The following is a 13,474-nucleotide window of genomic DNA, read 5'->3' on the forward strand; positions in this document are numbered from 1 at the left end:
CGATGTTCATCAAATCAGTTTGGACAAGTAGTTATGGCTTATAAGCATTGCAATCCATAGCAGTCAATAAGGACCAGTTTGTGGGATTATAGGATAAATGTATTTCTTCCTGAAATCTGAAGGGCAGTATTCCTAAAACTCAAGTTGCCTGTATTAAGGCAAGAGACTTCAGCAGTGGGACATGAGGTTGGAGAGAAGGCATGGTCTTTATAGAAACAGACTTCTGCAGTTTAATTGTCTTCCTCAAACATTTGGTAAGAGTAAGAATCCCCTCAATTAAAAACTGGAATGTAGAATGTCATTCTGATTCTAATTTGTTTGTTTGAATTGATTCCTTTCTCATGTTCTAAAAGTTTTCATTCTGAAGTAAAAGTGTAGCTTGCTAAATAATAAATACAGCGATACCTTGGTACTCATTGTTAATTGTTTCTGAGAAGTGTGATGAGTACCAAACAATTTTTTCCTATGAGGAATAATATAGTGAGTAACAAGGCAACTGACATCAACAAGTTTTAGCTTGTGTGTTGAGTACCAGGACAAACTTTTCATGTCAAAATGCATTGAGTACCAAACTCAATGAGTTTCAAAAAGTTGAGTACTAAGATACAACTATGTATTAATTGAAATATTCTCAATTAAATTTTAGGATCATTACTAAATTAAGAATATTTAAGTTTTATTCTTAAATAATACATTAATTGTGCTTATCAATTTATGATTAAGGGTTTTTTTAAACTTTATTTGAAGAGATTGCAAGTGGTTGAGAAAGGTTAATAGGGTATGTGTGTACACAAGTTATTCTGAACCCTTCCTAATAGCCATGCTAGAAAAGGGAATGAAAGAAATAGAATTGGCTAGTCTCAAATTTACCTAATATTAAACCACAATGAATAAGATATCTGTCTCCATATTGGGATTTTTATCAATTATTTATTCTTTCAAAAACAATAAAGGTTCTTGCAGAAAAAATGGTTCTTGATCATACATTGAGCATCTATTCTGTCCTAAATAGATTTTAGTGACTAAAAAGATAGAAAATATAATGGGAAAATACAAATTCTAAAATGAAGACATTCATTGTGGCATTGAATACATGTAAAATATGTGTGTGGACGTGTGTGTTGATGCACACACTTAGAGATAGAGGTAGAAGTATCTAAATCAGTCATGATGTCCTTTCCTACTTTAGTCCTCTATATGAACATTGTAATTTATCCAGAGTTTGCCCTGTGATATGCTCAAGTAAGAAAGGATTTTTAAAAAATAATAATAATTTACTTACATAACAGCTGGGTATAATAGATTGATATTTTTGCATTTCATGATGTTATTAGAAAATTATAGCAATTAGCCATCAATTGAATCCATGAACATGTGTATCCACTAAAGCACAGATGCACAATGCTGAAAAACTGTAACACAAACTATCTACCATAATTCTACTTTTTCCTTTTTCCTTATGATATGCAATTGTATAAAACCATACTATAGTAATAAGAGATGTTAGGTATAACAATCTAGATGTCCATTTTCCCATGTTTGTCTATATTATAAAATGATTATGGCACTCATAGAAACACCCTTAATCACCTTAGTCTTGAAATATTCAAAATATGGAATTCAGATTACATACTTTAGATAATGGAGGTTAAGATTTAAAAACTTGATAGTTTCAAATAACTCACCATATAGAAACCAGTTTTCACAGGTGAGACAGTTCCTCTACAAAGATGTTCACTGAGGTTGACAAACTAGTGTGTGAACTTTTCCACCATTTGGGTTCACACATAGTTCTTCTAACCCACGTTTTGTTCAACTGTAGATTGTTCAAGAAATCACAATTGTTACATTCATATATAATCTTATGCTATCTAGATTCATACAGTTTGTCAACTAAAACTAAGCACCTCATATCTTAACCTTTCCATAGGATACTGTTTACTATAAAGACCTATAGCACACTTTACTAATCTGGGATCCTTAAAATGTACTGATTGTAGCAGTGATGGCGAACCTTTCTGTCCTCACGTGCTAAAATTGTGTGCTCATGTGTGCACCCCACAATGCAATGCACCCCCACCACCTGCACATACACATGCGACCCCCCCTGGGCATGGGGGGTTTGCCCTGCTCTGTAGGCTTTTCTCAAGGCAAAAATGGCCTCCCTGGGTTCTAGAGGCCCTCTGGGGACCAGAAACACATCCGTTGACACCAGAATGTTTCAGGGAGCACCTCCGGAGGGCTGGGAGAGGCCATTTTCACCCTCCGCAGGCTCTGGAGGCTTTCCTGGAGCCTGGGGAGGGGAAAAACGGCCTCCCTCAGGCCCATGGAGGCACTCCGGAAGCCAGAAATAAATCATTTCTGAACTTCTGGTTGGCCCGTTGGGCCTGTTTTTCACTGTCCCTAGGATCTGAAGGCTTTCCTGAAGCCCGGCGAGGGCAAAAATGGCCTCCCCCAGCCTCCCGGAGGCCCTCTGGAAGCCAAAAACATTGTTTCGAAACTTCCAGTTGGCCCGTTGGGCCTTTTTTTCATCCTTCCCAGGCTCCGGAGTCTTTCCTGAAGCCTGGGGAGGGTGAAAGTGGCCTCCTCCAGCCCTCCAGAAGGCTGAAAATCAGCTGGCCGGCATGCACATGCTGGAGCTGATGGCTCGTGTGCCACCTGTGGCATATGTGCCATAGGTTCGCCATCACGGGACTATAGTTTTATATTTGTCACCAAGTATTCTCAGTTATAGTCCAATAACACCTGGCTTGGTTAAGAAATGATAAATTATAATATTGTTTTGAGAAATGAGTTACAGTAAATGTGTCACATTTTAAAGAGCAAATTAATTTGAATCAACCTTGTAACTTCTAATCTGTATACTCATCTAATTATTACCAGGAGCCTCACAAAAGAACAAAACGCACATAAGAAGTTACCATCATCTTCAGCATCTGGAAGACGATTGAGCTTCGCTAGTGCCATGCAAGGCAGTAAAATTAGTTCAATGGGTCGCAGGAGTATCATAATCACTTCAGAACCAAAAATGGAAAAGGGTGCTTTACCCAGCAAACCTCTTGTCCAGGTAATCAGGCACTATATTAATTATAAATGTAGATCTAATTAACGGTTAAATCTAAGATAAAGGGCTATTAAAGATGCAAAAATGTTAGAAATGTATTGGTTCATCACACAAATCAACCAGATTTGTGACTGAATGTGGCATTCTTATCTACCTGTCAAATCCTTCCAAGGATAGGCAGATGTTGATGTTCAATGGTGTTAGAGGTATCATTGCAGGATGTAAGTTGTTGTGAGCAAAGTTGCCTTTTGTAACTAATGGTGAATTTGTCAATGCCGATGGTGTTCAAGTAATACTGCAGTTGTTTTACGATTGCATCCAAGGTGCCAGTACTATTGGTACTACCTTTGCTTTCTTTTGCCACAAAAACATATTGTTATTATTATTTCAGATAACATATAAATTAAAATCTTTCTTCTTGAATAGTTCTATAAGTGAGAAATATGAGTGTTATTTTCCCTTGATATCATTCCATCAAATTAAATGATAATTTATTTTAAATAATAATGCCAATTCAAGATAGTAACATTTTGCTCCATGATGTAACAGTAAATGTGATTGCATATTTTATCTCTTGAAATGAGCTATTTTCTAACCATTATCCAGAGATCATTTGAAGAAATAATAAAAATTCAAGCAATGGGCAACAATTTTAAAATTGAATTATGATTGAAAAAAGAATATTTAAATCTATTGTAAACATAAATGAAATGTAAGAATTGCATCTATTTCTTAAAAAAAATATTATTTTGTGCTCTTATTATACACCTGGTTATGTGGTTTTAATATTAAGGCTGGAAACAACGGAACATAAAATACTCGATCAAACCCAAAGCCTGAGTTGCTTAGTTGTCTTCTAAGCTGCAGATATAGTACATATTTTTAGTTTTAATCAAAAGTTAATTCTTGTATAAACATAAGTCTGTCATTTAATTATGAGAGTTTATATATGGTACAACATCCATTGTAGACCCATTGAGAACGACTGTAAGATTTTGTATCTTTTTTCACCAGGTCTATATAGCTTTTAATTATCTGTTTACAATTACTTTACAATCTGTTTTAGAATCTTCCCAATTATAAACTGACTGCTCTGCAATTCTTTGTATCCTCCTTTCATCCTATTTAAATATAAGAGACATTTGTCCTCTTCCATTTATGTAATAATTAGCGTTATATTACTTAAAACACATTATATAAGTATATGTAATTATATTACTTATGTAATATAAAGAATAGCTAGATGTCTAGCCAGGCTATCAGCAATTTTTAAAAATATTTTTAATGGATTTGGCTCTGAAATTTTGAATGCCGTATTTTTCAGAGTATAAGGCACACCTTTTTCCCCACTAAAAGTAGGTGAAAATGTAGGTGTGTCTTATAGACCGAATACAGGCGTTTTAGGCCTCCCAAGCCCTCCACACATCATGTTTTTGCCTCCCCCACCCCCAGAAACACTCTGCAGTACTCTACACAGCCCCTTTTAGCCAAAAAATGGGCCTGTTTTTGAGTTCCCAAGCCCTCAGTGCACCGCCCCCAGAAACACTTTGCAGGCCAAAAAAGAGCCCATTTTTGCTGAAAATGGACCGCACGGAGCACTGCAGATGCTTCTGGGGGCCACGGAGGGTGAAAATGCAATGCATGGAGGCATAAAACAATCTTTTTCTTGTTTTCCTCCTGTAAATTTAGGTGAGTCTTATATCTGGTGCATCTTATAATCCAAAAATACGGTATATTCAGAACAACTAGGTGTCCCCTGACCCCACATCAAGCTGAAGATGCAAGGCTTATTCCTTCAAACTATTCTTCATAACTGGCTAGTAGAATATAAGTCTTTTATTGGAAAAGACTCAGTTAAAATGAAAAGCTTGGTAGTTCTCCCTTTTCTTTGTAAGTCTGTTAGCCTTACCCTCTTTACTGAGCAATTGATAAATAGTTTATTTTGAGTACATAGGAAAGCTTATGTTGTTCTTAGTATCCTGTACTAACTTTTATTTATTTAGTTATGTATTCAATTTATATGGTCACCCATCACAAACATAAGAAACTCCATTTTTTGTAACACAAGCTGTTTTTCAATTAGTGATTTACAGCAGTGTTTTTCAACCTTTTTTGTGCAAAGGCACACTTTTTTCATGAAAAAAATCATGAGGCACACCACCATTAGAAAATGTTAAAAAAAATTAACTCTATAGCAATAGCAATAGCAGTTAGACTTATATACCGCTTCATAGGGCTTTCAGCCCTCTTTAAGCGGTTTACAGAGTCAGCATATTGCCCCCAACAACAATCCGGGTCCTCATTTTACCCACCTCGGGTAAGTCTGTGCCTATATTGACTATATATAAAGTGTTTTTCCCACGGCACACCTTATACTATGTCACGGCACACTAGTGTGCCGCGGCACAGTGGTTGAAAAACACTGATTTACAGCATCTTCCAATGTCACCCAATCTTTACTGAGATAATATTAAACCAGTTCCCTTTACATTAACAGTGAAATAATGATAGTTTCATGACTTCAGAAGAAATTTCAAATGATTAATCTTGCCATTCTAATGATTCTGCTTGTTTTTTGTTTGTTTATAGTTCCTGGTGCTTGTCCCAAAGATGCTTTTTTCAAGAGGCAACTGGACTTTATGGTTTTTCTTTGAAGACATTTTGCATCTCATCCAAGAAGCTTCTTCATCTCTGATAGGATATTGGGCATGGTGTCAGAGCTGAAGGAGCTTCTTGGATGAGAAGCGAAACATCTTTAAAGAAAACTACAAAGTTCAGTTGCCTCTTGAAAAAAGCACCTTTAGGACAACCATCACCTGGATGATGAGAATTTCCATAGATGTTCCTGGGGCTTGTTCTGTTGCTCAAACACCTATATCATACTTCCTCCTTTCAAAATCCAGTCTTGTAAACAGTCTAGCTATTTGGAAGTAAAAATAGTTCAACTTTTTTCTCTATTCTTCTGAAGTCCATTTTCCTTCTCTTCCTCTGTTATCCTCTAGCTATTCCATGTTGTTAACATGTAAGTCCTCCTGATCTTGTATTTTGTAAAGTTTCTTGCACATTGATAATGCTATGTAAACAAATATATAATCTGGAATGAATATGGTTTGCATACAAATGTTTTCAGGTTCAAGGAATACTCCGTTTAAAAAAATGTAATAGAAATGATAGGAAATAGCTGGATTAACTACAAAATATGTGGCTTGTATCAGTAAATTAGTTAGAAGAGTCATTCAACTTGATATTCTTCATGTGCTTGGAAATGTTTATTTTTATAAATAAGTGGATTGCAGAATTGGGCATTTCATTCAGTCCCTATTTCACACATTGGCTGAACAATTTATTCATTTTATAAATCAAACAATTACCTAAAACTCTTAAAACAGAATAAGAATCTTAATGTGCTTTGTGAATTTTTCAGCCATGATGTTATATAGTCTCCATGCTACTTTAATGCAGTCTAACTCCTAATATTTTAATGTACTCTTAAAAGTACTCTGAAAGATTTAATGAAGAAAAGCAGCATATCTGGGATAGTAGGAGACACCCACTCTTTAAAAAAAAGATCTGAATCTTTTTAATCAAATTAACGGGGAAAACCATTATTTTAAATATTGTTAAAATAAAATATTCAAGTCTTTTCTTTAATTCACAATTATGTTCTTATATAACTATGTATTTAACTATTTCTTTGCTTATTTATGATGGCTTGGAAAATTGTTTTACAACATTCCATCGGAACAATTTGGATTACAAGGAGACAACTCTAGAATAAATAAGACTTCACATTAATAGCTTATCCAATCAATTAAAGCCAATTTTTAAAAAGCTCTCCTTTTTCCTAATATCTGCTTAAGCCTGGTAATTTCTTAAAAATCAGAAAAAATAAATTTTATGTTCATTCATAATAAAATGGTCCTATGGAAAAAATGCTATAATTTGAAATCTGGAAGCATGTGCTGTTATAATCAATATGTGCCTTGTTTTCCTTTCTTCTAAATTTATGTAAAGAATATCAGTTCAAAGCTGCAATCTTGAATTAAGCCATATCATATTATCTTCTTAGTGGTAACAATTGCAATTTTCTATTGGTTTCTAGACTGGGGCTGAGGGAAGTCAGCTGTTTTACTATACTTTTGTTTTTTATTACATCTACAGGTTTTTGATGATCAGGGAAAAGATGTGACACCTCGTCCACTTTATCGTTCAGAATTGAATGTCGCACACAGACCAAGCAAAATTTTATCAGTACATGATTTTGCTGGGGTGACTCAACCTGATTTCTTGTCTTCTTTATCAATGCAACAAACTTCTGTAGCTAGTATTAGTTTAGCAGGTCCATTTTCCAGGTATGATATGACATCACTTTGTCAAAACTCATACTGATTTTGTCTAATGCAGGGTTGTTAAATTCCCATTGTCTCAGCAGTGTCACATGACATATTGTGACTTTTCCCCCCTTTGTTAAACTGGGCGTGGGCATAGCCAGTGGGTGACATATCTGGCCCGCAGGCAGTGAGTTTGACAGCCCTATTCTAATGTAGCATCTACATAAAGTTCTTGAATATTGTTGTTTCTCACATGATTTATCCCAATTGATCTTATAACCAGAATACTTTCCAATATACTATATATCTGTATAATATTAGGCAGAGAACTGAAATATCAAATTTACAATTTAAATTTTCATAATGTGCCAAAGAAACAATAATATCTGAAGATTGTCTAACAATAGTAGCTAAAGTTTCAAGAATTAAGTCAAAAAGCAAGGGTAAACGTGGGCAGCTCTGCTGAATACCATATTGTAACTAAGGATTTGCTATTTGTTGTAAGCTTCACAAAGAACAGATGTTAATTGAATCAACAGAAAACAAGAAAAATATAATTTTATTAAAATATTGGAAAGCTTGGGCCTACCAATATATGAAAAACAGATGCAGAAAACTAAAGGCTTTCTTCTTGACAAGATACTGAAAGTTTCTTCATCTGTGGTAGATTAACTCCACATTTAATAGCTTCTGAAACTCAAGCAGTGGCTTAAACTACATTTCTTAAAGCAAGCCAGCTCCCCCCCCCATTGTATTTAAAAGAATTGAAGCATTCTTTAAAAAAAATACAATTCCTAAAATGAGAAATAGTTTATAAGATCTGGTTTGTAACTGTTAAGGCATAGTTGATAGAAAACATAAACTGGTGGAATTTCTGTTATGTATATTGTGGTGGGAAGAAGATATATGAATCGGAGCTTACCTAAGTTCATTCTTATTGAACTTTAGCCCATAGACTTCATCAAGTGAAGAATTAATTGCTGGGTCCTACAAAAATATATAGAAAGAAATGAATTGCATTCTATTATAAAGCAGTTTAATTTATTAATTAATTCTTTTTTCATGTATCATTCTTCTTGTCCTTGTGGCAAGCAAACTAATTTGGAAACATAACTTAATCAGAAATCATATTATGTGAAGTAGACTAGAAATATTTTGTGAACTATTTCATGAAGAATGGATTTCAAATTAACGTCTCCTCATTTCTTTTTTTTAATAGTTTTTTTTAAAATTAATAGACAAAAACAAAAAACACAAAACCATCTTCCATTACAAATTGTAGAAAGTGTGACGGTTGGTTACAAAACCTTCTGTGCGTCCCTTCCACAGTACAGTCATCAACTATAATTCATATCGATACACATATTTTTAAATCAAGTATGCGGTATTTATATACATTGTTTTCATCATACCTCAGCCTTCATTTGACTGTAATTGTTTTTACATCATTTTATATGAAATATTCCAATTTAGAGCAAAACCACATAATGGCATTCCATTAACTCCTCCCAACATCCTACAATAAAATTGCATCTATGTTCTAAATAAAAAATTGATTATGTTTAATTTTTAAACTTCCTTTCATATTCTCCATTTGGATTTATATAGAATTTCCTCTTAACAAACCAATACATATATATGCATTATTATCATTATCAATCATTTATTTAAGTATAACCATTATCACTTCATTTTATACATAATGCTCTAAATTTAACTAAAGTTACTCAATTTTATTATCAGCTTTCATTACATCAACCTGTGTCTTTCCAGTAATAGTGCAGTCTTATGTCTCTTGCCATTTGTAGCATTAGCATTCTGATTAATTTCTTGGTAAGTCTTATATAGACTTCTCTTCGCAAGTTATTGTTCATTTCATTTCTTATGTAAACTCGAAACCCTCCATTTGCTTCTTCAATCAGCTTATCTTTAGTTATCACTCTTGCTTCTGATAAAGTTTCTCTCCTTAATTCCATCAATTTTTCTCTCTTTTCTTCTTCTGCACTTTGAAGTCTGGGATAGAGTTCCAGTCCATCTATCTCTCCTTTCCATATTCCACTCTTTTCATTTCCAGCCAGGCTCAGTTTACTATCAATATCAACAGTTTTCTTGTTTCTTTGATTATTTTTTTCTTCAATTTTTAGAACTCTGTCCTTCACTTTTTCCATTTGATAAACATCTTCAATTTTTCCATCAAATTTTACTGTGCTGCGTTCTATATTCTCAAATCTCTTCCCAATTTTTTCTGTTACTGCTAAGATCTTTTGAATTCCAAACATAATCATTTGCAATGTTAAAGTTTCTTTTTCTTGTTGCTCCATTTTCATTGTCTCCTCATTTCTTATGTATTTGCCTTTTCTATAACAAAGTCAGTACAAATATATTACATGTAAATGTTCTGTCCTCTAGTAGATAATGTTATAAGCAGCTGAAAACTACTAAGCCATCAGTAGTTCTGTGAATATGTTTTTGTTGATATGTAATATTCCTTCTTTGTCATTTGCTATTTCATTTCCATTAATTATAAAATGTTCTATTGAAACTACAGAACTTATGGGAGTGGCAGTGTTACAAAATCAACTGCTTCTTCTGAATCAATGGCAGAAGAGATTGTGGAGCCCGGATTTAGACGAGACACAATTTCTAGTTTTACAGGTAAAAATCTACATAAAATATTTGAATAATCATTTTTTCCTTCTCCTTCTGCACCATTAATATAAGTTTCTGACTTCTGCCAGACTCATGGCAGCCTGCAATACAACATGAATTATAAATTATATAAAAAAGGATGGAAGAAATATCTAATGATGATAGTAATAATAATAAAAAACAACAAAATAAAAATAAAAATAACTATAGTACAAAAATGTTTTGATGTTTAATAAAATCAAAGGCATCGTTATCAGTAAATAACAATCCTGGTGATTAGTGTAAAATGGTCAATACCATACACTCTCTGATCAGAGGTCTATGCTATGGATGTTACAGAACTGCATCTCCTCTGTATGTCTCCCTGGTAACATGTTTTTTAAAAAGTGCTTGATATCGTGTCTTGGCTAGTTTTAAGTATTACTTGCCCGTACCAGTTTATTGATGAATAGAATTATACCTACTACATTGAAACCTTCTTTTACCAAATGTTCCTGAAGCAACATCAAGAATTGAGGAACATACTGAATGTTGCTTTTAGGTATTTACACTCTCTAGCAAGTCTATACATCAAGGAAGTCTCTACATTTTAGAAGAAAAACCTATTCATATAAAAGAAAAGAATATGTTCATTGTTCCAATAACCTGCATATGACTTATACATGCTGTTCTAATGCAAAGTATGAATTCATTTTCTCTCATGGTAGATGTCCAGGTTAGAAGAGAGGAGATGTTAGAACAACTGACAAAGCACGATTTAGAAAAGACTGTGGATATATTACTGACTGAGACAGAAACAATTTGGATATTTAACATGCCAACTGATATGATATCCTCAGAATCTGAAGAAGCTGATGATGTCAGGTAAGTACAGTGCAATGGTTATTACATAACCTTGCCTCTTGTTAGCAAGTTTGCAATGAAATATGGCTTATAACTTCAGAAATTGTTCCTATGATGGTTTGTATTACAAATATAACAAAATGTATTTTGTTTCTGCTGTATCAATGAAGAGCAATCTATGTTCACTCTAGGTTAGTGAACTGCAATTCCCAGCAGCTCTAGGCAGCAAAACCAGTATTGAAGAATTGTGGAAATTGTGGAACAAGATTTGAGAGCCACATATTGCCTTCTAGTGTGTTTCCTAGCAACAAAGTATTTTATTGTTACACTGAGTTATAGTTTAGCATTATCTAGAGCAGCTTTTATATTATGCATTCCCATTTCCTGTTTCCTCTTGTACAGGTACTTGAAAAAGATAATCTCTTGTTTAACTGGTTACACTTTAGCTTTATATCTGAATCTGGTGAAATTGCAAATGTCAAATCAAATATCCGTTGAATTTAGCTCAATTCCTGCTGACTGCATGGACATAGATTTATAGAACTAGATGGGTTCATATAAAGTTCAAGTTTTGAAGAGTGTTCTTATATGAAGCTGGATTATTTTAATAAGTCACAGTTAATTTAGAGATCCAACCTGAGTAGTTTAAACCATAAGGGAAAGTTTCCACCATGTCATGGCTGCACAAGAAGAAATGTATGTGCTTACTGTAGTTAACTATTATATCTATTCTATATTAATCTACAAGTTACAGTAGTTCATATTATGTTTTAGGATGGTATTTTCCAACTAATGCCCTTTCAGATGTTTTGAATTATGATTCTCAACTCCTTCCTGCAATCTCAAAAGCTACTTTAAAAAGAAATAAGTCATTAAATGTTAAGATACCCAATTATAAGTCCTTTATATGTTTTCATTAAATTAGCAGTCACTGATAATGCATGAAGTATGACTGAGATTTTAATAGTTGCACAGCAGAATGAAAGGTTGCATTTTCAAGGAGGGCATGTATGATTAAAGAGAACTTGAAGTATTTCAATAACCATCATCACCAAATCTCTGGCCAGCTCCTAATTCTGAAAATCACATTTGTATTGCATCACAAGTGTCTCACCCCACAAGATCCTCTCAATCACTGCCAGTCACTGTCGAAAATGGTAAGCTAGCAGGCCAGTCATCTGTTCCTTGCTTGATACGTTCTCAAATGATTGATTTCATACTATAAATCTGCCATCACTGAGCATATCTAATATTTTACAGTCTGGTCAGCTATGGGAAAACAACACAAATATTATTTGCCTCATTATATCTATCTGCAAGTGAGCTGTACCCAGGGGTGGGTTCCTGCCAGTTCTAACCTCTTCTATAGAAGAGGTTCCACAAATCTACAGTGCCGTTTAGAACCGGTTCCAGCTCCCTCCCCCCGCCCGTCCGCACATCATCAAGATGAAGAGTGAGAGGAGGAATTCTGGGAGTTGAAGTCCACAAGTCTTAAAGCTGTCAAGTTTGAACACCCCTGGGGTTTTTTTCTAAAAGGTTAGGGGTGCAAGGGTCTTGTTACTTGACAGCTTTAAGATTTGCGTGCTTCAAATGCCGGAGTTTCTGAGGCAACATTTTGGTTGCTAAGCAAGAGCGTTGTTAAGTGAGTTTCACCACATTTTATAAGTTGGCCATGCCCACCCAGTCACATGGCTGTCAAGCCACTCCCACCCAGTCACATGGCCAACAAGCCACTCCCACAAAGCAGGCCACACCTACAGAAGAGGTTCTAAAAAAAATTGAAACCCACCACTGGCTGTAACAGTTATTTCTTCTAGATTGAGGTGGGCAATTATGGCCCATTTATGACCTGTGGACTTCAAGTCCCAGATTCCTGAGCCAGCCTTATGTTGAAATCCATAAATTGTAAAGGGACCATGGTTGCTTCTCTAGATCCTAAGAATTGAATGGGCAATTGCAGTAAAACAAAGCTGTGCATAAAGAAATATAAAAATGTGCAGTGTCAAAAAACAAGCAATATTGTTTATTTACTGATTCACAGCTGTTAATCTGGTTAGAAAAATGCAAATTTCAGAACTCCCTCAAAAGAATTCTGAAACATTTCACAGTGCAATTCTTTCCATATCTGCTTAAAAGCAAATCCAACAGAGAACTTACTCCCAGCTAAGGGCCTGCAATTTCAGAATTTCATATCTATTGTAGTACCATTTAAGAATGAGTTTCCATGTACAATATTTATGGACATATTATTTCTAAGAAGATATCTGCAAAGAAAAAGGATATCTGGTTGAAGTTGAAATATTTGCATCAGCACTGTGAATGCATATCTTTTGTTTTCCAAAGGAAAAGGAATATTGCTTATATGGAACTCTGTAAAAACAGAATTGGCAATGATCAATATGCCAATAGAACAATGCAAACATTGAATGGAGCACCAAAGATAAAGGAAGTACAATGTGACAAAATTATAATGGCTGACAAAGGTAAATTAGTGGGAATTATTTATAGATCATTAACACTGTATAGAAAGATCTATAGTTTCAACTTTGGAAGCAACACCAGAATATTTTTTTTAGTTTCCTATTCA

General features: G+C 34.3%; 1 protein-coding gene across 4 annotated transcripts in view; it reads left to right on the forward strand.

The window, feature by feature from the left end:
• The window catches only part of DNAI4 (dynein axonemal intermediate chain 4), a 39,592-nt gene that overhangs the window by 7,663 nt on the left and 18,455 nt on the right, over nucleotides 1-13,474 (forward strand). For all 4 annotated transcript variants that reach the window (XM_087719497.1, XM_087719499.1, XM_087719498.1 and 1 more), the window contains exons 2-6: nucleotides 2,884-3,067; nucleotides 7,226-7,416; nucleotides 9,944-10,050; nucleotides 10,752-10,908; nucleotides 13,231-13,370. In XM_087719497.1, the coding sequence (XP_087575623.1) occupies nucleotides 2,884-3,067; nucleotides 7,226-7,416; nucleotides 9,944-10,050; nucleotides 10,752-10,908; nucleotides 13,231-13,370 (779 nt within the window). The remainder of the gene's footprint in view (nucleotides 1-2,883; nucleotides 3,068-7,225; nucleotides 7,417-9,943; nucleotides 10,051-10,751; nucleotides 10,909-13,230; nucleotides 13,371-13,474) is intronic.

The sequence above is a fragment of the Thamnophis sirtalis genome, unplaced genomic scaffold, assembly GCF_051295495.1.
Source record: "Thamnophis sirtalis isolate CommonGarterSnake01/CBP01778 unplaced genomic scaffold, rThaSir2_p1.2 scaffold_7, whole genome shotgun sequence".
In the NCBI taxonomy this organism is placed as follows: domain Eukaryota; kingdom Metazoa; phylum Chordata; class Lepidosauria; order Squamata; family Natricidae; genus Thamnophis; species Thamnophis sirtalis.